Source organism: Brassica oleracea, chromosome C8 (genome assembly GCF_000695525.1).
Source record: "Brassica oleracea var. oleracea cultivar TO1000 chromosome C8, BOL, whole genome shotgun sequence".
Classification (NCBI taxonomy): Eukaryota; Viridiplantae; Streptophyta; class Magnoliopsida; order Brassicales; family Brassicaceae; genus Brassica; species Brassica oleracea.
The window spans coordinates 21,944,220-21,969,519 of record NC_027755.1 but is presented as its reverse complement, the minus strand read 5'-3'; the positions used below and the strand labels follow the sequence as shown (position 1 = coordinate 21,969,519).

The window sequence follows — 25,300 nt, the reverse complement described above, 5'->3', positions numbered from 1 at the left end:
TCATGGACTGAAACATAAAGCAGCTGCATATAGTATGTAAAAGAAATTGATCACGCATGATCATTGATCTTGGAGTTGTATAAAAGACAATCCAATACAATCCATATATTTGAAATTCCTTGTGATTATAATAAACCTAAAAGAGGTTAGTAGGCATAGAATAAATCTATGTGGGTGTCCGACCAAAAGCGTCCAGCCCCGGCCCTTCAAACCAAAGATGTCCGACTCTGTCCGTCTAAGGGCGTCCGGCTCTTCAACAAAGAACGTCTGGCTCTTCTAATAGACGCGTCCGGCTTTTAAGACTAAAAGGCGTCTGACCCTTCTTCTTGATCATGGACATATGCAAACACGATTTGCAAAGACCCAATAGTGATCTCCGAGGACAATGTGATTCACATTGCTTAGCACATATGCTTTACCGGGACACTCGATGTCAAAAGACATGAGAAACGACCTAAGAGGTCGAAGTGGTCTAGTTACGGCTTAGTAATGAAACTGGCCGATTACTTCCCATCCTATACATACAAGAAATATCATGCACAAGATGCGTAGAATGTAGAACTTACACTGAGGTTCACATCAGGGGGAGTAGTGCATGTTGTACTCTTTTTCCTTCATCATGGTTTTGTCCCACTGGGTTTTTCTGATAAGGTTTTAATGAGGCAACATGAAGCGTACTACAAATCATGTATGGTTATGGCATCCAAGGGGGAGTGTTATAAATCATGGAGTGGATTACCATTAACCAGGTCCGGCCCAAGACCGGCCCAATACCTAGAAGATGGAGAGATGGCCGAAGCCCTAGAGAGAGCCGACTTCAGGAGAGAGAAATGTGGCCACAAAGCTTGGAGAAAAGGAAACTCTTTTCTTTTCCTAATAGATGTAATCTTTCCATTATTATGTATTAGTAGTTTTCCTAATCATAGTGAGTTTAGGTTTTGGATACTTTCCATTTATTTTCATCTTGTAATCCTTATATAAAGGAACGATCATTAATAATAACAGAGAAATATTCAGTCTTTAAACTCTCTAATTACAACATATATATTATTTTTTAGTTTTCTTTCTTTCATATACATGTTTCTAACTGTAAGTTAGTTAACAAGGAAGCTGTTGCTCTTCTGAGTGCAAGTTTTAAAAGCAACTTTCAGTCAAAGCCCAAGACCGAAGGTAAAAAAAGGAAACTAAAAAGGTAAAATGAAAAAGAAAGAGATGGATGGATGTACCAATAGTAGGAGAGGATTGTCCTTTTAAGCTCAACAGCTCTTTAACATTCATCAGTTTTTCACCTTACATTCCCAAACCTAGAAACCTCAAAACTCTCTCAAAGGCTCAAAGCTTCTTCTAAATTACTAATGATGAGGTCAAAGAGGTGTCGAGCTCCACAAGAGAAGATCACTCTCAAGGTCACGAACCTAGAGGACGAAGGTAAAGATGTCTACGAGATTGGTGTTCATGTACATCTTGAGAGACTAATGCTTGATTACTGCCAAAGGAGAAACTTAGATTACACCACTCTCAGTTTCATCTTTAACGGTACCTTCATCAGGCCACTACAGACTCCCGCTCAGCTGATGATGGAAAATGACGACATCATCGACACGGTCATGGATCAAGGCAGCGCCGGTACTAACGAAGGCACCGCTTGAGAAGAAATGAGTTTTTTTAGTCACTCGTTTTAACTATCTAGAGTTTCATAATTAGAGAGTATTTTAATTAGAGTTTCATAATTAGAGTATTTTAATTTGTTATGTTGCATTTAATAGTTTGAACCATGTCCACTTATTTATTTAATCCGTAAAATTGTTCTGGATGTGAAAACAAAAATCATAATTATGCAGTTTCATTAAAAAAAATTCCTCAATTTCTGACGAAACAAAAGAAAAGATGGATAAAAAACACACTTGTTGTATGCCCCACTAGAAAAGCCCATTATACACAATAAATGCATGCGCACACAGCCACATCACAAAGTAGATCAGGGTAACCCGAATCCGGTTAAGATAAACCGTTCTATTCAAACCGGAACGTAAAAACATTCTTAGACCAACCGCAATGGTGAGTCTGATATGGCTCGATTTTCTATGTGATTTTTTATTTTTTTATTAGTTTTTTTCTTTTTTTCTTCTAATTAAAAAAAAAAATTAAAAAAAATAAATAAACTAATCGTGTGCCGCCACGTATCGTGGGGCCCGCGACACAGTAACAATACTCCACTTGGATCAATCCTTAGGTTCGGACTTTTCGATCTCGATCCGGCACAGAAACCAACAAATTGATATTTTAATATTTGTTTTTTTTTAAGGATTGCACCTACGGACTCACGTTGCATGTGCTCTTACGTTTTAAATGTGAACCATTTTATTCTTCCGTCTCTTCTCTCTCTCTCCAATCAATTAGGAAGAAGATGGTCTCCCACTCGTAAAGAAGGACACAATCGAGAGATGCGGCGAGAAAGATGCTGATTTGACGAGAATTGTTTGGCTGAGAACGAATTTCGGAGACCCAGTTTCGTAAATTACCAATTTTTCTAAATCTAAGTAGTGGTTGATGGGTGGTGGTGGAAATCTCGTTGATGGTGTTCGTCGTTGGCTTTTTCATCGTCCTTCTTCTTCTTCTTCCAATAATAAACACAAAACTATTGTTCTAAAGTCTGATACTTTTTCTAATCCCGATCAATCTGGAGATTCGAATGAGCTTATTCTCGTTACTGAAGATCTCGATTTCTCTGGGCTACAGCTTATTAAGGTTCCGAAACGTAATCACTTACCCATAGATCCTCAAAAGAAGGTGCCTTTCTTCTTCTCCTCCTTCTTTGTTGATGGTTGGTTGTTTTGTTGGGAATGCAGAGATGATTTGATCTGATTAAACACATAATTGAAATGTGAGTAACGTGTTGTGTTGTTCTCTTAATGTTTCTGTGTGTTGTGTTCTTGCCTTTTCTCCATAAACGGATGCAATGTGAGTTTTTGTGTTCCATTTGATTGTTCATTACATTGTTCTTTCTATTTTTTGTTTTCTGATATTCATATGATTGGGTGTTTGGTTGGAGCAAATATGTTTTTATCTGATTAAACACCTAATTGAGATGTGAGTTACGTGTTGTGTTGTTCTCTTAATGTTATGTGTTCTTGCCTTTGATTCATAAGTGGATGCAATCTGAGTTTTTGTGTTTCCATTTAATTGGTCATCGCATTGTTCTTTCTATTTTTGTTTTGTGATGATTGAGTGTTTGATTGGGAATGTAGAGATGTTTTTATCTGATTAAACACTTAATTGAGATGTGAGTGACGTGTTGTGTTGTGTTGTGTTGTTCTCTTGATGTTTTGTGCTCTTGCCTTTGCTCCACTAAAGGATGCAATGTGAGTTTTTATGTTCCATTTGAGTTGGTCATCATATTGTTCCTTTCCATTTTTTTTTTGGTTTTTGATGATTGAGTGTTTGGTTGGTAATGTAAAGATGTTTTGATCTGATTAAACACGTATTTAAGCTGTGAATGACGTGTTTTTTTGTTCTCTTAATGTTCTGTAATGTGAGTTTTTGTGTTGATCATCATGTTGTTTTGATCCATCAAGTTGGCAAGCTTTGAATCATGAGTTAAAGTTCTTTAGGGTGTGCAGGAGACTGAGTTCTTCACGGAGTACGGAGAAGCAAACAGGTACGAGGTTCAAGAAGTCGTTGGCAAAGGAAGTTACGGCGTTGTGGCTTCCGCTCTAGACACACACACTGGTGAAAGAGTCGCCATCAAGAAGATAAACGATGTGTTTGACCATGTCTCCGACGCAACCAGGATCCTCAGAGAGATCAAGTTGCTGCGGCTGCTTCGTCATCCAGATGTTGTGGAGATTAAACACATCATGCTACCTCCTTCCCGCAGAGAGTTCTGTGATATCTACGTTGTCTTTGAGTTGATGGAGTCTGATCTCCATCAGGTGATTAAGGCTAACGATGATCTGACTCCTGAGCATTATCAGTTCTTCTTGTACCAGCTTCTCCGTGGTCTGAAGTATGTTCACGCAGGTTTGAGTTTCTGGTTTTTACACATTGTTCGGTCTCTTTGTAGATTCATTGAGATACTTAAAAAGTGTTTTTTTTTGCAGCTAATGTGTTTCATAGAGATTTGAAACCAAAGAATATTCTAGCTAATGCTGATTGCAAACTGAAGATCTGTGATTTTGGACTCGCTCGTGTTTCTTTCAACGATGCCCTGACCGCTATATTTTGGACTGTGAGTCACATCTGAATGCAACAAAGCTGCTCATCAGATTCTCTCTAACTCCTTAAGTGTTGTGTACTCTGTAGGATTATGTAGCTACTCGGTGGTATCGTGCCCCTGAACTCTGTGGATCGTTTTTCTCCAAAGTAAGATTCTTTTTTCACTGAACTCAACTTCTATAGTTAGCTCTCTGTGTCACAAGAAAATGCTTCTCGATTTCTTTTCTGTACACAAGCTAGGCATGCTTGGTTAGTTTGGTTATTTGGTTCAACATAAATCTTACCAAATTAATCTTATTATATAAAGTTTGGTTTTTCAAAATTACTAATTAACATGATCACGACACATGGCAATTATATATTTTAAGATTGTGACATGTGTTAATCTATCTCATAATTAAAAATATATATACTAAGATATTAACAAAAACAAATTTTATCAAAAAGTAATTAAAATATTATTTAATAGTAATTTTCCTGTTTTAAAATCCTAATCAAAAGATAATTGCAAAAAAACTATCTGATAATAATTTTCCTTATAATATTGTGACATGTGTTTAAATATATAATGATTAAACATATATATAATAAGATAATAAAAACGAATTTTGATAAAAACTACTTTTAAAAATTATTTAATAGTAAAATTTTTTTTTAATATTTAGTAGTAATTATTTTAGAAATTTTCTTTTTACAAAGTCGTTAAAAAAAATTGAAAACCATTTATTTAATAGAATTTTCCTTTTCAAAAAGTTTGGTCCTTCAAAATTTTTAATTAACATGATCGCGACACATGGCAATTATATATTTTAAGAATGTGACATGTGTTAATGTATCTCATAATTAAAAATATATATATTAAGATATTAAAAAAAAAATTTTTATTAAAAAGTAAATAAAATATTATTAAATAGTAATTTCCTTTTTTAAAATCATAATCAAAAGTTAATTGCAAAAAACTATTTGATAACAATTTTCCTTATAATATTGTGACACGTGATTAAATATATAATAATTTAAAAAATATATAATAAGATAATAAAATGAATTTTGATAAAAACTACTTTTAAAAATTATTTAATAGTTAAAATATTTTTTTTTAATATTTAATAGTAATTATTTTAGAAATTTTCTTTTTCCAAAATCCTAAAAAGATATTTGAAAACAATTTATTTAATATAATTTTCCTTTTCTAAAATTTTAATGAAAATATAATTATAAAATATTATATTGAGCTTAGTTCTTCAAAATTGCTAATTAGCATGATTGTGACACATGTCAGTTATATATTTAAAAATGTGATATGTGTTAAACTATCTCATAATTAAAATATATATACTAAAATAATTAAAATGATTTTTCTTAAAAAATAATTATAAATATTATTTAATAGTCTTATTATTATTATTATTATTATTATTATTATTATTGTTAGTATTTTTATAAAAATTTAGTTCTTCAAAGTTGATAATTTACATGATTGTGACAATGTTAGTTATATATTTGAAAATGTGATAAGTGTTAAACTTTCTCATAATCAAAAATATATATACTAAAATAAAAAAAGCGCTTTTTTTCTTAAAAATTAATCAGAAATATTATTTAATAGTCTTATTATTATTCTTTATTATAATGTTTGTTTTTAGAGATACTAAAGATAGAAAATTATAAAAGATAAATATTAACTTTTAAGAAAACATGTTAAACAAAAACTAATTGTAAAATCCTACAAGTACAAAAAATTATTTAGCAAAAAAAATGAATAAAAACCAACTTTTAAATAAATAATATTATTTTTTTAAAAGCCTAATTAAAAGAAAATTTTAAAAGTACTCTTATTATTGTCTTATAAGTAACTAACTTTCTTTTTTAATAGATAATTTTGTATGTTAAAAAAGTATGACCAAAAATGGCTACAAATATTTCACATCTATATTTAGGTTTAAGCTTCTACATATTATTCTTACAAAACACAATAGTATTTACATGAAGAGTATTACCTCGGTATTTTCTTTTAATTTCTTGATACAACTCAACTTTTTATTATCTTTATTACATCTTATGATGCTAACATAATTTTATTGATGTTGTTATCGTACATGAGTATGTGTGAATATGATGAATATGTGTTTGTATGTATAAGACAAAATATATAAATAATAAACAGAATTTTTTCTATTAAAAATAAAATAGTTGTATAAAAATCTAAAAGAAAAATTAATTATAAAATAATTAATTTGCTTTTTAAAAGTCTAAATAAAATAAATATATAAAAATAATCTTATTTTTCTTATAATTAACTAACTTTATTTTTAATAATTTTGTGTTAAAAAAATATAAACCAAAATTAACTTCAAAATATTTCACCTGATATGATTGTGACATGTGTCAATTAAAAAAATAAATTGTGTATGTGTCAATAAAAACTGTCATTATATGAAAATTACTTCTTATTTTCCTAAAATCCTAAATAAAAGAGATTTCTACAAAAAAAAATATTTTCTAATCTTAACTAATTAAGAATTTTTTCTTTTTTAAAAAAAATCCTAACCAGAGAGAATTGTAAAATTTTATTTAATAGTAATTTGTACTTATAAAAATTAATGATAAACATGATAGTAAAAAAATATTTAGTTAACAAGAAAATTTGTAAAAAATATTAGTGATATTGGAAAAAATGAATTTTGAAAATGGCAACTTTTAAAAATAGTTAATATTTACTGGAAATAGTTATTTGATAGAAATTTTATTTTTCTAAATCCTAGAAAAAATATAATTGTAAAAGATTATGTAATATTAATTTCCTTTTCTAAAATCCTAAAAACTGTACAAGAATATTAGATAGTTTTTTTCTTATTTATATAAAAAATCCTAAACAAAAAAAAAATTGTATCATATTTTTAAGTCCTAACCAAAAGAGAATTGTAAAAAATTATTTGATAATATTTTTAAAAGAGTATTTGATGATGAACATGATACAAAAAATTATTTAGTTAACAAAAAAAGTGTAAAATTAGTATTGATACGAAATGTAAATTTTCTTTATTAGTAACTAAAAATAATTATTTGATAGCAAATTATTTTTTTTGAAATTCTACAGGGAAGATAATTGTAATAGGTTATATGATAGTAATTTTTTTTATATCTTAAACAAAATTGTGAAAGAGTATTTAATATTATTTTTTTAATTGTAAATAAAAACGAGATTTATAAAATAGAATTTTTTCCTTTTAAAAAAAATCCTAACAAATTATTTAATAAAACATTAAACTATTACATAAGAACATGTATAATGTTGTCATTCAATTTCTTATTTCGCGTTGTGTTCAGTTTAAACGTTTAGATATAGTATTTTATATAATCCTAAGTACAAAGTTTATAACAATTTATCTATGTACCATGGTTATAAAATATAAATATTAACTTAAACTTATGTGCAAAAATGGATTTTAATTATAAAATAAATCTCAAACAACATATGCAAAAAACAATCATAAAACTATAATAAAATTATTTATTATTTTAATTTTTTTAAAAATTAAAACATCACACAAAACCCGTTGCAACGCAACGGGCTCATATCTTGTTCGAAATAAAGTTTGCTTCGGTATTAAATTAGTTTGGTTTTTGAAAATCTTACCGAAGTATTTCATTTCAGTTAGATTTGGTTTAATTTACTAAAATTTCGGATAAATTTGGTTAAGTTTGTTTAGTTCGGTTCGGTATTCAATTAGTTTGGTTTTTGAAAATCATACCGAAGTATTTGATTTTGGTTAGATTTGGTTTAGTTTTGTTAAAATTTCGGTTAAATTTGGTTAGTTCAGTTCAAAATATGGTTAGTTCGAATAAATCCCAGGCCTAAGACCAACCATTTCATGCTGAATTAACTTTGTGTCATGTTTCAGTATACACCTGCGATTGATATATGGAATGTTGGTTGCATTTTTGCTGAAATGCTATTGGGAAAGCCTTTGTTTCCCGGCAAAAACGTGGTGCACCAATTGGATCTTATGACTGACTTTCTCGGCACTCCACCGCCTGAGTCCATTTCAAAAGTTAGTAACACTAGCTAGTTTTATTTTAAAAAATCTCTTTGAGAAGTGAGTTGTTTCCTGTAAATGAGAATTTTGAAATCTTGAAATTTTTTGACAGATTAGAAATGAAAAGGCGAGGAGATACCTTAGCAGCATGAGGAAAAAACAGCCGGTTCCTTTCTCTCATAATTTCCTTAAAGCTGATCCTTTGGCTCTTCGCCTTCTTGAACGCCTTCTTGCATTTGATCCTAAAGATCGTGCATCAGCTGAAGATGTAAGGGAAGAGTTTTTTTTTATTACACAGATTGAAACTCTGATGTTTATTGTTTCTGATTTTTTTTTATTTACAGGCACTGTCTGATCCATACTTCAGTGGTTTGTCGAACTCAGAGCGTGAACCATCAACGCAGCCAATTTCAAAGCTTGAGTTTGATTTTGAGAGAAAGAAGTTAAACAAAGATGATGTCAGAGAATTAATCTACCGAGAGGTAAACACAAAAACCCTTCTTCTACTTCTCTGGTTATGTTTATCAATCACTTCACTGATTTTAACAATCACTTATCTTTGGGGGGAAGCACATTAGATATTGGAGTATCATCCTCAGATGTTGGAGGAATACAAGCGCGGTGGTGATCAGCTTAGCTTCATGTACCCTAGGTTAGCTTAATTAAACAACTCATGAACTATAATTCCCTGAAACAAAATGAAACCAAGAATCTTCTGTTGTTTATGCAGTGGGGTTGATAGGTTTAAGAGGCAATTTGCTTATCTTGAAGAAAATCAAGGTAAACCAGGAGCAGGAGCAGGAGCAGGAGGAGGAAGAAGTACTGCACTTCATAGACATCATGCTTAATGTGTTTTCACAGAATCCCTCTCGCTTTGCTCTCTCTTTCTCTGAGAGCATTTTGCTTCTTTGTGGTTGTGTGTTTGCAGAGAGAGAGTTCCTGCTCCGAATGGTGAAACTGCAGAAGGAAGTAGTGATGTTGAGAGTAGAGCAGCAGCTGCTGTGGCTTCAACCTTGGAATCTGAGGAAGCAGAGAATGGAGGAGGTTACAGTGCTCGTAGCCTCATGAAGAGTGCCAGCATCAGCGGTTCTAAATGCATCAATGTCCAATCTAAAACCGACAAAAAGTTTGGTTAGTTAGTTAGTATAGAATGCAAAAAACAGAGGATCTTGAAAGGAACATGCAAATAGAGTTTACTTACTGTTGTTCTGTTCTCTCTGGTTGCAGGACATCATAGCTGAGGATGGAAATGATGAAACAGTTTCAGAGCTTACTGATAGAGTTGCTTCTCTTCATAATTCTTAAAATAAATATATAGTTTTTTTGGCAAAATTTTTCTGGTGAAAAATTTGTTTCTCCATGTTTGCTTCTCCCTCTTCCACAACTATCTTCGTGGTTGGGGTTTGATTTGTTGTATTTAAAAGTTTGGGGGTAAGAATGAGAACTTTGAATAAGCACATCGATCTCCATGTAATTTTTTGTTTTGTCTTTTTTATACAAACTGATCTTTGACGTTCTTTTTAGTTTAACCGATTTTACTTCAGTGCCATTTGGTGTGGTCGTGTCTAATCCGGTTCAGGTTGAACCGGGATATTGGGTCCTTTATAATATAAACCGGAAGATAAAACTCGGCTTTTTAAAAGCTAAAATTAAAAAATTAGCAGGCTTAATGCTGTGTTAGTTGGCTTTCTAATGACGAAGAATAAGCTACAAGATCTCTTGTTTATTAGTCCATGATGTCAAAATCTAAATTGTATTGTTATACTTTTTCTGTAATATGATATCCATTATCGGATGATAAAATTATTGGTCTGATATCATAACGACAAAAACAAAATTATTTGATTAAATCATTGGTCTGAAATAATGTTAAAGAGTAAAGTGAGCTCTTAAAGCATTTTCATCTCTATGTTATTTCAGAAATAATTTTTATAGAACATTTTTAATTTTTTTTAAAGAAAATTATTTGAACTTTAATAGATACTCTTCTTGTATGTGTCCCTTCGTTGATAGTTTAACTTTTCTAAGAGAAATAAAAATTAATTATTAAAAGCTTTAAATTCGTTTAAGAGTTTTTTAAGTAATGGAAACTGATCTTAGAGCATGATTATTGGAGGGTTTTTAAGGTGAGGTTCTTATCGAAATATAAGAACTCGTCTTTTAATTTTTAACTAAAAAAACTAAGAATCATCTCTTCTTAAAATTATCCACCAACTCCAAACCACAGCCCCGATAAGAATCTGCAAAAGCGAATAGAATTTTCCAGGCTAAAGTCCATAATACGCCAAATTGGTTAAGCAATATTAGGCGACAATAAACTTTGTATAATTCATTAAAACTATTTAAATTCTGTAAACATTCAAAAGTGAAATGTCTAACTTTATACTCTAAGATTATGATAATTACGCCGCCACAATTTGGAGTTTGACTTCAAATTTTGACTACTAGGAAAAATAATGGGTTTCATCATATCGTAAAGGAATAGATCACAAAATCTTGACTAACACCAGTGAAATTTCTAATAAACGTTTTTTAAATGGCAAAATGCCATAAAAAATATCATATTACCCCGCAAAAATACCATCAGAAATTTATATCAATAACGTTTGGTGACTGAAATCGTGATGTTAAACTAGAAATTAGTACTGTATATTAAAAAGTAAAACATCAAATTTAAACCTTTTTAATTAGCAGTTTAACATAAAATATATATAATTATTTTTATAGGATGTCTTGATTAGACATATATTTGCATATAAATGCGATTATAAGTGTTCTAAACACCACAGCTCCCTTTGAAGATGACTTATTCTTGGGTTCACCCTCTAGAGTGAACCTCTAGATTCACCGACCAATAGAATTGTGTTATTTAATATTTGATATTTTTTAAAAAAAAAAACAAAATATTGTCAAATTATGTTATCTTTTTTAAATTAAAAGGTAAAAAAAATAAATAAAAAAAAGTAGTAATTACAAAAAAAAAAAAAAAATTAACGTCGTCAGCAAAACATTAAACCCTAAATCCTAATCTCTAGATCCTAAATCCTAAACCCTAAACCCTTGGGTAAACCCTAAATTCTATGATAAATTTTAAACTCTAGGATAAATCTTAAACTCTAAATCAAAATCACTAAACACTAAAACACTCAAGGGTTTAGGGTTTAGGATTTAGGGTTTAGAGTTTTAGGGTTTAGTGTTTTTATTTAGAGTTTAGGATTTATCCAAAGGTTTAGGGTTTACCCAAGGGTTTAGAGTTTACCCAAAAGTTTAGGTTTACCCAAGGGTTTAGGGTTTATGGTTTAGGGTTTAGGATTTAGGATTTAGGGATTAGGATTTAGGGTTTAGGGATTAGGATTTAGAATTTAGTGTTTTGCTGACGACGTTAAAAAGATTTTTTTAATTTTTTTTTCTGTAGTTGTTATTTTTTTTTTATTTTTTTATTTTAAAAACATAATATAAATTGATAATATTTTGTTTACTTTTTTAGTGAGTGAACTCAAGAGTGAAAACACTAGAGAGTCACCCAAGAATAACTCTTTGAAGATTATGAGTTGAAAACACTTTCCTTTTGAGTTCACCAGGTTCATTTATTACGCACACTCAAGTGATAGATATGGTTGCATGGCATCTGTTTCGAAATTTGTAAAAGCTGTCTTCTGTATGACTGACTTCAAATGCAAAGAGACTTTTTTTTTTTAACATGAAAGGAGACTTGTAATTGTAGTATAATATACTCTCTCTTTCTTTCTTTTTTAACATATATGTTATATACTTATATGTACAATGTATTCATATGTTTTTGCGTACAGTAAATTTTGCAATTTTGCCCAAAAAAGAGAGTCCTATCTGATTCCTTTTATCAGATGGCTCACACCAACCCATTGATCTATCACTTTATCGACCATATAAGTCTCAATGATTTTCTTTTTAAAAGACTTCAAAAAGTATTTCGTCATATACTTCCCATTATTTATTAGTAGTGTGGACTGCAATTTCAACACCCTTTCTTACGTAACTCCTGGAGTTTATTAAGTTTTTTTTTTAGTATCGTGCAAATAAAATACATAAACGTTATGCGATTACAATAACTTTCATAAATTTTTCCTGATAGCCAATTGGTTCTTCAGATAATGCTTAACCCAAATATACCCAAAAAGAGGGTGTAATATAAGATACACACCCGCGTTTTACATGTGAGTTTAATTTCATCCCTACAACAAATCCTGAACTGATATCCACTTAAAGTAGACATAACTTTTACGTACCCATATTATTACATGTGCATTCTTTTTCAGAAGAGTCAATCTCAAGATGTTCCACTTACGAAGTGACAGACGATATTATTTGTAAATCGCAATAGTAGTTTGTTTTCTTTCTGTCGATATTGTTTGTCATCGTCCGAGAGCTAACAGTTGACGTTATTATTGGCTAAAATAAATTCATCAACTGGTCATTACTAGCTAGAAACAGTACGGAATACAAGTGATTGGTCATGTTTTCTTAATTTCTAGATCCTCACACCATCGATCGGTTGAAATGGTTTTACTACTCAAGCGATGATAAATGATATATGAAACAAGCCCTAAAATATGAATAGAAACGAGTTCAAATAAAAAAAACTTTAGAGAACATATTCTTGCCGTTTTTTTTTATAAGTATATTCTTGCCGTTTTATAGAGTTAGTAACCGATAATCTTAGCTAGATTTATAGTGACCGAGAGAACACAGACTTAACAATCGACGTTGGAATTTCTAAAAACTCTTCACTAGCAACCATTAAACACGTACATTTGATTTACTGTAATTCAATAATTAGGTCATTCTCATGTCGATTCAAACACAGTTATTATGTTGGAATATAAACTAAATTATGTTGAGTTATAGTCATTTTAACCGAAAAGTATTGATATCAAGTTGGTGTTATTATATAATTACTTTTTGGATTAGATTTGTTAGTGCTATACATTTTTGGTAAATCAACTTGCTAGTAATACATTTAAAATAAGACACGCTGACAATATCACATCTAAAACTATCAAACAGAGACTCAAACGTGACAAAAGCTACGAGGATTAATGACTGGCGCTTAAATAAATGAGCAAGTTGAACGAGATAGTTACATTCAAATTGTGGGAAGTTTGGTGAACAAAAGAATGATTGGGTGTTTTACAAAAAAAGAAGAAGAGGTGTCTGATATATGCTGAGATTGGTCGAGAAGAGAAACAAAACAGTTATAGAAAGCAACCTATAAATACAAGAGTCTAATATTTTAGCAACAAAAAGTAATTTAGAAGTGGCTAGTTTATAGTTTACATAAACTTATGAATAAATCATGTTGAGGTGAGTCAGATGACTATGTAAATGAGAGATTTGAAATCTTCAAAACAGATTATAAGTGGTTAACTTTCTCGTACGTGGTACTCTCACCTACCGATCCAATAATGTAAGAAAACCCACCCGTAATTATTGACAAAATATATATACTTGAAATTAGTTATCCCCTTTATCTTTTTCGTGCATGGTATTTTATTGGGCAGAGAAAATCATCTTAGGGGTGTTTTCAAAGACTTTATAAAATATAGGTGCTTTAACAGAATTTGTTATAAAATAATATTTAAACTAGAAAGGAAACCCAGTTTGATCCTATATAAAGGAATCTCCACATTAACATCTTAATCAAGAATCAAGTGTAAGGTAAGAAAAAAAAAACAAAGAAGAACAGTCATATTCTATATTAAGAAAATGAAGACTTTCGGATTTCTAATGATTTCGACCTTTCTGGTTCTCTTTGCAACTCTTCTCCCTTATTCTTCGGCTTCAACCACCCGTCGATTTCACTTTAATGTAAGCAAATTTTACGAAGACTCCATTTCATTTTATCTACTCTTAGACTCTATTTTTATTACATGGTCATAAAATGAAATTTCGAAAAATCATAAAGCAGTATGCACAAGGTTTATTCATTAATTATACACATCTTTATCAGTCGTATGATACTATGATGTAAGATCAGTGCCGGTCTTGACACTTTAATTGTTTTTACAATGCACTACGTTTAAATAAAAATTTGTGCTTTTATTATTCTTATAAAAAATCTATAATGTCTTACATATAACTACAATTATCGCTACATGGGACTTTATAGGATATTTTCCGGTGGTAGCGTATTACACAAATGTAATAGTAACATTTTTCAATATTTATATAATTTTGGGGGTTTTAGGTCGAGTGGAAGAAGGTAACTAGGCTGTGCCACACGAAGCAACTTTTAACGGTGAACGGACAATACCCTGGGCCGGCGGTGGTGGTTAACGAAGGTGACACCGTAGAAATCAAAGTGACTAACCGGATTGCTCACAATACAACTATTCATTGGTAAATAATAATTAAATCTCATGCATGCATAATTTAACGACAGTTAAACATTTTGTTAACTTACTTTATGTGAGAAGGCATGGGTTAAGGCAATACCGGAGCGGTTGGGCTGATGGACCGGCTTACATTACGCAGTGTCCTATACGATCGAAACAATCATATACATATAGGTTCAAAGTGGAAGACCAAAGAGGCACACTCCTTTGGCATGCACATCACTCATGGCAACGCGCCTCCGTCTACGGTGCCTTCATCATCTATCCGAGGCAGCCTTACCCATTCTCCGGCAGCCACATCCAGTCCGAAATTCCCATTATACTCGGTACAAAATATAACTAGTTTTAATTTTTGTTTCTTATCACTCAAATCTATAATTTTCCCAAAATTTTAAACTAAAATTATCAAACAGCGTGTATAAACAGAAAAAGGGTAAATGGTAAAGCTTATCACTTTTAACTTTAGTTTCTACGAGTACACAGTCAGGAGAGGGATCATGCATATATATATATATAACACACGTAATATTATGAATAAGTAGATGATAATCAATATGTATTTATTAGTGCTCATATCATGGATAATTATGTATTGAGCTGTGAAACTCTAACTAATTATGAATTGAATTTTATCCAATTCCTTTTGATAAAACTAACTGATTTCATATAGAGTTAGTCTGGTTTAGTGTGTGTTCCGTTCAGTTTATGTTAAATTTGGTCTAATTCAGGTTAGTTTTATCTTGGTTCAAGACTTCAAGTTTACTCTCATTAAAAACCAATTTACAAAACATAAAATAAAACCAGTATAACTTTTGATCATTAATATTAGAAAGATAAAAGGAAATTTATGGAACCTTTTACTAAATAAAATAAAATCATGTTAAGAAAACCAACTTAATGGTTTGGCTTATATTTTGGTCTCCTTTGGGTTGGTTTGAGTTCGGGTGGTTTGGGTTAACTCAGTTTGGTTTGGTTTTTGCCCACCAGGTGAATGGTGGAATGATGACGTAGACAAGGTGGAGAAGCAGATGTTGAAAACAGGAGCTGGTGCCAAAGTTTCCGACGCTTACACGCTTAACGGCCTTCCCGGTCCACTTTATCCTTGCTCTACCAAAGGTCCAATCTTCTCTCTTAACCGATGGTTTAGTTCCAAATCCGGTTTGTTTCTCATTATTAAAATTTTCAAATTGTGTGCAGATACTTTCACCGCGAACGTGGACGCGGGAAAAACATACATCCTCCGCATAATCAACGCTGCTCTAAACAACGAACTCTTCTTCGCTATATCAAACCACACACTAACCGTAGTCGAAGTCGACGCGGTTTACACCAAACCGGTTCATACCAAAGCAATCATGATCGCTCCCGGTCAAACCACCACCCTCCTCCTCCGCACCAACCACCTCTCCGACGGAGAATTTCTCATAGCCGCAACTCCTTATGTCACTTCCGTCTTCCCCTTCAACAACTCCACCACCGTCGGCTTCCTCCGTTACAACAAGAGTAAACCGGTTAACCATCTAAACCGACGCCGGTTAATAACGACGCTATCCACACGCTCGGTCCTCCCGGACATGCTGGACACGAAGTTCGCGACGAGATTCTCCGACAGCATCAAGAGCCTCGGGTCGGCCGAGTACCCGTGCAAAGTCCCTACGGCGATCGACAAGCGCGTGATCACCACGATCAGCCTCAACCTCCAAAACTGCCCGGAGAATAAAACCTGCTCCGGATACGACGGGAAGAGATTCTTCGCGTCGATGAACAACGTCTCGTTCATCAGACCTCCTATCTCAATCCTGGAGAGCTACTACAAGAAACAGAGCAGAGGGGTGTTCACGCTCAACTTCCCGGAGAAGCCTCCGAGCAGATTCGACTTCACGGGAGTCGACCCCGTGTCGGAGAACATGAACACCGAGTTCGGAACCAAGCTGTTCGAAGTGGACTTCGGTGCGAGGTTGGAGATTGTGTTCCAGGGGACGAGTTTTTTAAATATTGAGAACCATCCGTTACATGTGCACGGACACAACTTCTTCGTTGTCGGAAGAGGGTTCGGAAACTTCGACGAGGAGAAGGATCAGGAGAAGTATAACTTGGTGGATCCGCCTGAGAGGAACACGATCGCGGTGCCGACGGGAGGATGGGCGGCGATTAGGATAAACGCTGATAATCCTGGAGTTTGGTTTATTCACTGTCATCTCGAGCAGCATACCTCTTGGGGATTGGCTATGGGCTTTATCGTTAAAGATGGGCCTCTTCCTTCGCAGACTCTGCTTCGTCCTCCTCGTGATCTTCCCAAGTGTTGAAAGAGTGTTCAGCAAGTTAGGTCGTTTCTAGGGTTTTTGTTTTATTGTATTGGAGTGTTTTAGATTTTAAATAATGAATGGTTGTTCTTTTCTGTCAAATGCTTTTGAGTGTTCAGCAAGGTTGGTTGTTTTTAGGGTATTGTTTTATGTTTTTGAGTGATTTGGATTATAAATAATGGTTGTTATTTTCTGTTAAATGCTATTGCAAATGAATATGAATCTTCAACGAAACTATGTATTAACTTAAAAAAATCATACATGTTTTAAGGAGATAACAAACAAATATTAAAGAACAAGATAAATTGATTACAATCGATGAAAGAAGTCTAATATACTGCTTTTCTTGTTGATCCTAACCTTCTTGTCCTCTGAGCTTCTAAAGCTTGCTTTTACTTTGAAACTCTCAGCTCTAGGTTTTGCTCCACGTACTCTCTTTGTGGTTATGTTCACATGACCTTGAATCTCAACTACATCTTCTGAATCCACAGAACTTTCCTTGTCTCTGGTCTTCTCGGCGTCCAGTTTGATTAGAGAATCATCAAGCTTGGACAAATCGATTGTAACCTCCTTTTGATCCTCTGAACAATCGTGCTCCTTAGAGTTTGGTGAAGAAGTAACATCCATTGCTTCACCGTTGGTCCCAAAAGAAACCTTGAGTTCTTGCAAACCATACTCTTCCATGTTGATTTCATCAGTTTTTCTGATCTTGAATGGGTTGTTATCCGGAGCCAGTGAGGGATTGCTGGTCGGGATAATCATATGATCCTTGTTAGGCTGCTGCGACACCAGTTTGTGTAGATCTAAATCTTGTTTGGAATACTTTGGCTCCTCCAGAACACTTTCTGGACCGATTATAGCTTCATCTGCACTCCTTTTGAGATTCATTCTTTCCTCGCTTTCAGACAAAGGCAATAACAAAAAGGAGCTTCTCTTTTCCTGTTCTTTGAATGATTGAACAGGTGTCTTCATCTGTCTCCCGGAAACCGAGAAGCGGTTAAATGCCTCCATGGTTATGGGATCAACTTTCCCTTCAGCAATTGCAGCAGCAACAGATGGTGAGAGATCTCTGATAAGAGTAATGTGTCAACGTGAACAAAATTGGTACATAATCATGTGATTTTTGATGAATGATAATCATGTGAATGTGATGAAAAAGGATACGGTCCCAGGAACTCAAGTTGTTCAACTGGTAAGTCCATGAGGTTCTGCGAGAGGGGTTTCAAGTGCTTGAGCTTCTTACCATGAAAGTCATATCTGCAACATAATAAATCAAAGGGGAATGGTGTAAGAACGGTGCAAAAATGGATATTAGCGAAACATGACTAAGACGAGAGCTACTTACACACGAGCATACTGAAAAACTGAAACTGCTTCCATCAAGGAGCTGGAGTAATCCTCAGGAACTAGTTTACCCTTTTTTGTCTTGAGAACTGACAAAACCTACAATATTCACACATTTGAATGTCTTAAGTACTGACAAAACCTACAACATTCACACATCAAGTAAATGCTTACACGTTCAACACTCTGGTACTTGGAGATGAATCCATGAGCTCTCGAGATGCCAACACCAGGAACAGAGGGCAGAAAATCACATCCGGCTAGTACGCACATTGCTGTAAAAAAGGCCAAACCAACAACAATTGTATAAATGAATGTTGGGAGAGATGTGTCAGATCAAAGGTTCGAAAATGTAGGTAATAATACTAACCAGTGAATAGCTCTTGATCAAAGTTCTGGAAAGAGGGTTTTTGATCAGCGGCTTGAAAAACATTATCTAGAATCAGTTCCTCCCCTTTGCCATACCGGTCCATCTTAAAGATAACCTTGTTACCATGCAGATGTTGAGGAAACATATCATACAATGATCTTAAACTTCGTTTTATTGCATGTGGAAAAGAGAATCTTACAGCTTTGCAGCCATAGGCAAGTAAATCGCTGTCCTCGGTTATAACAGCAGCAATCCCGCCTTGTTCCAGTTCGAGGCTGGATAGGTATGCTAGCTGAGCATCAGCCTCATACGGAGCTACGATAAATTCAACGTTTTCTGATTTCAGAACCTGAAAAAATGTTAGGGCCCTAGCAAAATAGTCATATAATTCCTTAGGAAATGTACTTGGTTGATAAAAAACGTGTATACCTGAATCAACTGATGAGCCATGGATGATGTTACACTAACGGCCCTCTGCGTAATGCGTATAGTAATGACAAAAGGTATTAGCTCACATAATATCCTAGTCTTAACCAAAAAAATATTAGCAGAATGCATGATACAAATACTGACTAAACACACATACCAACACTTCAACTTCAAGAATGCCAAACTAGACATAGGATTCAAGAAGATAATTTTATGTCCGAAGGATTTAGGGACACTGGTTCAAGCTAAGACACTGTGCGGTAATAATATGTATTCCTAGTAAACACAGACAAGTCCTTGAGCTTTCAGAGGCTAATTAGCAGTGAAAAAAAATAACTCTAAAGCCATTCAAGTGAAAAGAACTAGTAAGCAAGCACCTCAAAAAGCAGTGATATTTACTCTAAAGGCGAGCAATTATGCAACGCAACTTATAGAACTAAGCCTTTGAAATGAGAAGAGCTACGAACCTGGAAGAACTCAACAGCTGCTTTGACATTCCCTTCTTTAAGCTTCACCATTGCAGCATCAAAGTTTGCCTTTCGCTTCCTGATAATAGAAAAAAGAACAAAGACGCTTAGATGAATGAAAAAGAAGCTTATTAAGGAGCTAAAGAAGAAGTGATTAAACAAGGGAGACACTTGCCTTTGGCGTTCGTCACCAGTGGCAGCCTTGCAGGGCATATGACCACCGTCGAGAACAACGACTGGGGTAATCTCATAGTGTTGAAGAAGACTGATTCTGTGCATGAAGTAATCAATGTACCTCAGCTTCTTCTTCCCATCAGTGTCTAAACACAGCTCCATACTGCATGAGTATGCTGTTGCAAAAAATTAAAAAAAAAATAAATAAATTCACAAGTCATGAAATAGAAATCCACACATTAAACAGATTATAATTGATCTCATTTTCATTCTTCAGCTCAGAATCTAATTCGAATTAAACGGTTTACTTCAAATTAAGAGCGCAGGAAGCATACCTCCTTTGTGTAGCCATGAATACGCATCGATTCCCACCTGGAAATACAGAATTGAGTAAGCCCATTAGTTAAAGACTTGATTTTTTATGGAGATTTACCCAGAACGATTAAGAAGAGATAATGGGAGAAGTTGTTGTTGTTACTCGTGTTCCGGCGTATTTCTGGATGTGAATGGGGAGAATGTATGGCTTCATGAATCTGAGGAGATCCTTTATCCCCATTTCTGCTTTGCTGTCTTATCGTCTCGCTATGTCTCTCTCTTATTAGGGTTCTTCTGCTGTTCGAAATGTTCTTTTCTTATTGCTTCTTTTATTTTTTTTACCTCTCGCTTAGAGTAAAAAGAAAGGTATTAATTACACAGTTTTTAAGACTAGACCTTGGCGCGAAAAGGACATGGCGGGAGGTAATTAAAGAACGACAGACTCCACGTCAGCAGTAGAAGCGGCGGCTGTTCGACTATTACATGACGAGCTCGAACAAGTGTTCATGCTCATTTGTAAAGGAAGGTAACGAGTTGTTAAGAGTGAAATTTCATCATTTTCTTGCATAATTTAATCATTGTGCTTGTTCCTTAAAAAGCCGATTGTTTTTCTATCATTCAATGTCAGTACAAATTCATGAATGTGATAAATTTGTAGGATTATCAAAGAATTCACATGGCAAGAAAATGGAATAACTTTTTTTTTTGGTCAACAAAAATGGAATAACTTAAAACCGCAAAGATATAACAAACAATATAAAAGATCCAAACCTAGAATTGATTGACATAAAAAACAAATATTCTTGCAAAATCTCTGGGTGTTTATGAGTTTGCTTAAAAAACAAAAGTGATAGATAAAACAGCCAAAGAGATGGGATAAACTAGTAGCGGCCAATACCCCAAACTCTGATAACTCCATCGGTATAACCACTGAACAAGGTGCTTCCATCCGCACTCCAGTTCAGGCTGGTGCAGTAAATAACCTATCCAAAAACCAACAAACAAAATCCATTTCAATGTGAACTCAGGTATAGACAATACAATATACTGCAAGTTAAGCACGAGACAATGTATGAAGATAAACTCGGACTAAATAAGGGAACCTTAAAACAAGGATGGAAAGCCACACACACATTTCTAAACAATCTAGACAACTTTAAATAGACCGAAAACATATAACCAACCAAGCCATGAGGTAGTAGTATGTCATTACCTTCTTTTTGTTGCCAGCAGTACCAGTTCCATCAGACTTCTCAGCCTCAGCCTTAAGATCAACCTTCAAATCCTCAACGACACTCTTACTCTCAAGATCCCAAATCTTAATCCCTTGCTCAGTCGCAGCACAAAGCCAGTACCTATTAGGACTAAAACAGAGCGCGTGGGTCACAGAGTTCGCTTCAAGAGAGTAAAGCTTCTTCCCCTCAGCCAAATCCCACAACAACACCACACCATCTTTCCCTCCACTAGCACACAAAGAACCATCAGGCGAAACAGCAACAGTGCTAACATACCCAGTGTGCCCCGCAAGAGTCGACCTAAGCTTACAGTTCGCCAAGTTCCAAACTTTCACCGTCTTGTCCCACGACGCCGACACAATCGTCGGCTGAAGCGTGTTGGGACTGAACCTAACGCAGCTAACCCAGTCGCGGTGCCCCTCACCTCCTTCAGCGATGGTGTACTTACACTCACCGAGAGTGTTCCAGAGCTTGATCGTACGGTCACGAGAGGCCGACACGATCTGACGGTTGTCGAGCGAGAAGGCCACGGAGAGGACGTCTTTGGTGTGTCCCACGAATCTTCGAGTCGACACGCCGGCGGCGAGGTCCCAGAGACGGAGCTCGCCGTCCCAGCTTCCGGAGAGCGCGAACTGCCCGTCGGAGGAGAGAACGACGTCCTCGACGAAGTGGGAGTGGCCGGTGAGGCGCCTCTGGGCTACGCCGTAGGATTTGTCGTCTTTGGTGAGCTTCCAGAGGATGATGGATTTGTCGCGGGAGGCTGAGACGATGATGTCGGAGTTGTCGATCGGGGTGGCGATCGCGGTGACCTGGTCGGTGTGCGCGCGCATGGTGCCTTTTAATACGAGCCCTTCCGCCATTTTCGGTGTGTGGAGGAGGAGCTTCGGAAGGTAGGGTGGTTTTGCGGTGAGATGCGAAGGGGAAGGCGTGGGGGAAAGAAGCGGCGGTTTATATGCGAGAGACAAGGTGAAATGGATTTAGGGTTACTTTCTTTAATTGGGCCTATGTGATAAGGTTTACTAATGGGTCTTCTATAAATAAAATGCTGGCATTTTCATTTACATGACTAGTTGGGCTGGAGAAAAATGCCCGAACCAAGAGCATAGTATCAAACCCTGACCAAAATCGGTTGAATTTCCAAACGGATTCAAATTTTTAGTATTTGAAGAGCCGAAGGCAAACCCGACCCAAACAAAAATATGCTGGATATCTGAATGTATCTGAAATAGATTTATATATTTAAATATATTAATTAAATTTTAGATTTAGTATCAAAAATATATAAAATATTTAGAGTTTATCTAAAATAATTTGAAAATATATACAAATTATCAAAATTAAATGTTTAAAACAACCAAACAATACCCAAAACACTAAAAGTACTTAAAATATTTATTGATTCTCTATCTAAATATTCAAATCAAACCAGTTTATAAGTTAAGTTTAGGTATTTAGCGTACATTGTTCAAATTTATATGTAACTAGATATGGATCCGTGCATTGCACATGTTTTATTTGATGTTTTAATTTCACGGAAAAAACATAAAAAGAATGAAAATCGTTTGTTACAGTACTTCTTGGATCTTTCAGTATATATTGGTGTAATACTAATGTTTGCACATACCGTCTTGATGAAGATCTATCGAAATTTTGAAATGCGAATGTTCCAATGGTAGAACTATAGCTGCAACATATTTGATCCCTAACAAACCGCTTCATGATCACCTAAGGCGATCAAGAGATTAGCTACAAGCAGTTCGCACGAACACACACCCAGAGGTGGCTCCAAACGGCTTCAACGGAGGCGCTTCGCAATGGCCCCGGAACACCATAGGAGGAGGAGGCCAATCAGGTGAGAAAATTTTCTTAGCAAGGAAAAAACCTAATATTATATAGATCGGCTTTATCATTATGTGTCGCATACTTGCATTATATGCCATCGATTGTTTCTTATCTTTCAAAATATGTAGCTAGCTCGCAAATTATTTATTTTTCACAACCTCCCCGGCGCAAGCTTTTCCTTCTCACTAAAAACCTGCATGCCTTCATTTAACCATCATCTGCATATCTCATATAAGTTTTATGAGTTATTTATTATGAAAAAATATCAGCTGAAGATGAGCTGATTGTACAAACCCTGGCTGACTAAAGATAAGCTCATTATAAAAATATAAGTTAGTTTATATCAGGTATGATAAGCTCATTATACAACCCTGGCCGCTAATTAATGATGCGCTTACAAGATCTTCCCGTAGGTACATGCACAATTAGATGGTGCATGGACTGTTTCCTGGTTTTCAAAGATGATGCATGACCATGATACAAGCGGTGGTATTAGAGTTTTTTATAGAGTTAATTAATTAGCAAAAAGAATCATATGATACTGGAAATGATCATAAATAAAACAAAGGCAACCATAATATCAATATATAAGTTTTTGCTCACAAAAACACACATATTATATATAAGGGATTATTTTTGAGTCTCAAAAGAACAAAACATCCATAATCCTAATTATCTAACTTTGATTCTCTGGCTCTTGCGAGGGCGCAAGAGAGGGCCGTCTCTTAAGAAGACTGATCCCAGGACAGCCACACACTGCGGAGAAAAGAAAACGTCAAGTGACTTGGGTGTTATTTTTAATGGAAAAAGTAATTTGAATTAACTACGTACCATACTGAGTTAGAGGCTTAATCAAGAAAAATATTTTCAACTTCTCCACTGTAACAGCATGGAGTGATCTAATTTCTTCAAGAGTTAAGTGAGGCATGTCGGACCTCATAATCGGAAACATTACCTCTTGCCCGCGCATAGAAACTTTTATGTGATATACTAGGAAACTTGCACATAAATAACAAAAAAAATAAAAAAATTGAACACTATATCACGTACGTAAAGATCTAATCCTGAAGATCTATTGAGCTAAACATTATGAAAAATCGAGAATGGACAATAAGAGAGAAGATAACACCAATTCCTCAGATCATCATAATCACAACGGCAAAAGAAGAAGCTTACCCTGATATGTTTGTCTCTTTAAATGCCTGAAAGAAACACAGAGAACCTTGTTATCTGCAGATATAAACCAAAGAAAAATCAGTCTCAAAAGTTAGACCATCAAATACATGGTCGGATTTTGAGAGAGAGAGAGACTCACCTCAGAGACCAAGACGGATGCAGAGGAAAAGGACGAGGAATAAATTGTGAAACAAACTAATTATATGCTAGTTACCAAAACCCTAAATGAACTTGGTTACCAAGTATGAAATAACTGAAAATATCAACCCAAATCATATAAATAGAAAATTTGACAATTTTTTCAACCTATCATGAACTCTCTCGTAATGAGATATATATTTTCTAATGAGTTCCCAAACTTTTGGGCCCGGCAACTCCTAGGAATATAGCAGAACAACTGTTGCCAGTCATAAGTACTTGTGGGGAAAATGTTTATGGTCTCCTAACCAGTTTCCTAAAAAGTTGATCCCTTAGCTCATGTCGTTTTGGCCATGAATGGGAAGTCACTCCCAACGCACGGACGTGAGGAGTTTACCTATACTGCGAAGGTGTACTGCTTATAGAATGCGGAACTTGATCCTTATTAGAAATCACAGAGTACAATATATAGCTAGTACATCACGTAGAGCTAGGTTAATAATATCTACACTAGATTAAGATCCGCGCCTTGCGCGGGGTAAATATTATATATAAAAATTATTTTATGTATTATATGTTCTTACATATTATGAAATAATTAATATATATTGAATAATTAAAAGTCAGTAACTATTACATATATAATTAAATTGGTGCGAACATATAAATCAATTTTATTAATCCAGATAATTTTTTAAAATTTTTGATAGGATATGTAATTAAATTTAAATGATATTAACATACATAGTATATTTTTAATATTAACGTCTATTAAATGATACTTTCTACTCATATGTTTTTTTTATCATGTGCATCTTTAATAGCAAAAAATTTAAATTACTGATAACAAAATTTTCATTGTCGGATTAATAATTTTAGTA

The 25,300-nt window shown here is 34.2% G+C and overlaps 5 protein-coding genes across 5 annotated transcripts; 3 read left to right on the top strand and 2 right to left on the bottom strand.

Moving 5' to 3' along the window:
- The first annotated feature begins 1,028 nt into the window (after window positions 1-1,028).
- Window positions 1,029-1,776, top strand: LOC106312335 (small ubiquitin-related modifier 5-like). The gene has a single exon (XM_013749821.1). It carries the CDS (start codon window positions 1,356-1,358, stop codon window positions 1,647-1,649), a length of 294 nt encoding a protein of 97 aa, XP_013605275.1. The 5' UTR covers window positions 1,029-1,355; the 3' UTR covers window positions 1,650-1,776.
- A 774-nt stretch (window positions 1,777-2,550) lies between these two features.
- On the top strand, window positions 2,551-9,674 carry LOC106308954 (mitogen-activated protein kinase 8-like). The gene is made up of 11 exons (XM_013746054.1): window positions 2,551-2,790; window positions 3,612-4,020; window positions 4,101-4,228; window positions 4,303-4,362; window positions 8,121-8,270; window positions 8,368-8,523; window positions 8,600-8,737; window positions 8,834-8,907; window positions 8,986-9,097; window positions 9,152-9,386; window positions 9,483-9,674. Exons 1-11 carry the CDS (start codon window positions 2,551-2,553, stop codon window positions 9,494-9,496), a joined length of 1,716 nt encoding a protein of 571 aa, XP_013601508.1. The 3' UTR covers window positions 9,497-9,674.
- Window positions 9,675-13,939: 4,265 nt separating this feature from the next.
- Window positions 13,940-17,151, top strand: LOC106307618 (laccase-1). The gene is made up of 5 exons (XM_013744614.1): window positions 13,940-14,099; window positions 14,479-14,630; window positions 14,708-14,952; window positions 15,614-15,742; window positions 15,824-17,151. The coding sequence occupies exons 1-5, from the start codon at window positions 13,998-14,000 to the stop codon at window positions 16,930-16,932; spliced, it is 1,737 nt and encodes a 578-aa protein (XP_013600068.1). The 5' UTR covers window positions 13,940-13,997; the 3' UTR covers window positions 16,933-17,151.
- Window positions 17,152-17,156: 5 nt separating this feature from the next.
- On the bottom strand, window positions 17,157-20,367 carry LOC106307619 (exonuclease 1). Its single transcript, XM_013744615.1, has 11 exons — window positions 20,192-20,367; window positions 20,049-20,085; window positions 19,715-19,889; window positions 19,540-19,618; window positions 19,073-19,117; window positions 18,843-18,992; window positions 18,644-18,758; window positions 18,448-18,548; window positions 18,275-18,372; window positions 18,094-18,186; window positions 17,157-17,998 (listed from the first exon to the last, which is right to left on the bottom strand). The coding sequence occupies exons 1-11, from the start codon at window positions 20,267-20,269 to the stop codon at window positions 17,239-17,241; spliced, it is 1,731 nt and encodes a 576-aa protein (XP_013600069.1). The 5' UTR covers window positions 20,270-20,367; the 3' UTR covers window positions 17,157-17,238.
- Window positions 20,368-20,714: 347 nt separating this feature from the next.
- LOC106307210 (receptor for activated C kinase 1A-like) lies at window positions 20,715-22,204 on the bottom strand. Its single transcript, XM_013744098.1, has 2 exons — window positions 21,242-22,204; window positions 20,715-21,011 (listed from the first exon to the last, which is right to left on the bottom strand). The coding sequence occupies exons 1-2, from the start codon at window positions 22,121-22,123 to the stop codon at window positions 20,910-20,912; spliced, it is 984 nt and encodes a 327-aa protein (XP_013599552.1). The 5' UTR covers window positions 22,124-22,204; the 3' UTR covers window positions 20,715-20,909.
- Between the last annotated feature and the right edge of the window lie 3,096 nt (window positions 22,205-25,300).

What these genes read in the sequence shown, in the direction of transcription:
- LOC106307619 (XM_013744615.1), bottom strand. Translation starts at nt 20,269, where the DNA reads ATGGGGATAAAGGATCTCCTCAGATTCATGAAGCCATACATTCTCCCC. An exon ending in AGTACCAGAGTGTTGAACGT is followed by an intron (nt 18,373 to 18,447) that starts GTAAGCATTTAC and finishes TGAATATTGTAG; the next exon opens with GTTTTGTCAGTTCTCAAGAC. An exon ending in GTTTTTCAGTATGCTCGTGT is followed by an intron (nt 18,187 to 18,274) that starts GTAAGTAGCTCT and finishes ATTATGTTGCAG; the next exon opens with ATATGACTTTCATGGTAAGA.
- LOC106307618 (XM_013744614.1), top strand. Translation starts at nt 13,998, where the DNA reads ATGAAGACTTTCGGATTTCTAATGATTTCGACCTTTCTGGTTCTCTTT. An exon ending in CCCGTCGATTTCACTTTAAT is followed by an intron (nt 14,100 to 14,478) that starts GTAAGCAAATTT and finishes TGGGGGTTTTAG; the next exon opens with GTCGAGTGGAAGAAGGTAAC. An exon ending in CGAAATTCCCATTATACTCG is followed by an intron (nt 14,953 to 15,613) that starts GTACAAAATATA and finishes TTTGCCCACCAG; the next exon opens with GTGAATGGTGGAATGATGAC.
- LOC106308954 (XM_013746054.1), top strand. Translation starts at nt 2,551, where the DNA reads ATGGGTGGTGGTGGAAATCTCGTTGATGGTGTTCGTCGTTGGCTTTTT. An exon ending in GTGGATCGTTTTTCTCCAAA is followed by an intron (nt 4,363 to 8,120) that starts GTAAGATTCTTT and finishes GTCATGTTTCAG; the next exon opens with TATACACCTGCGATTGATAT. An exon ending in CGCCTGAGTCCATTTCAAAA is followed by an intron (nt 8,271 to 8,367) that starts GTTAGTAACACT and finishes ATTTTTTGACAG; the next exon opens with ATTAGAAATGAAAAGGCGAG.
- LOC106307210 (XM_013744098.1), bottom strand. Translation starts at nt 22,123, where the DNA reads ATGGCGGAAGGGCTCGTATTAAAAGGCACCATGCGCGCGCACACCGAC. An exon ending in CTGCTGGCAACAAAAAGAAG is followed by an intron (nt 21,012 to 21,241) that starts GTAATGACATAC and finishes GTTTTTGGATAG; the next exon opens with GTTATTTACTGCACCAGCCT.
- LOC106312335 (XM_013749821.1), top strand. Translation starts at nt 1,356, where the DNA reads ATGATGAGGTCAAAGAGGTGTCGAGCTCCACAAGAGAAGATCACTCTC.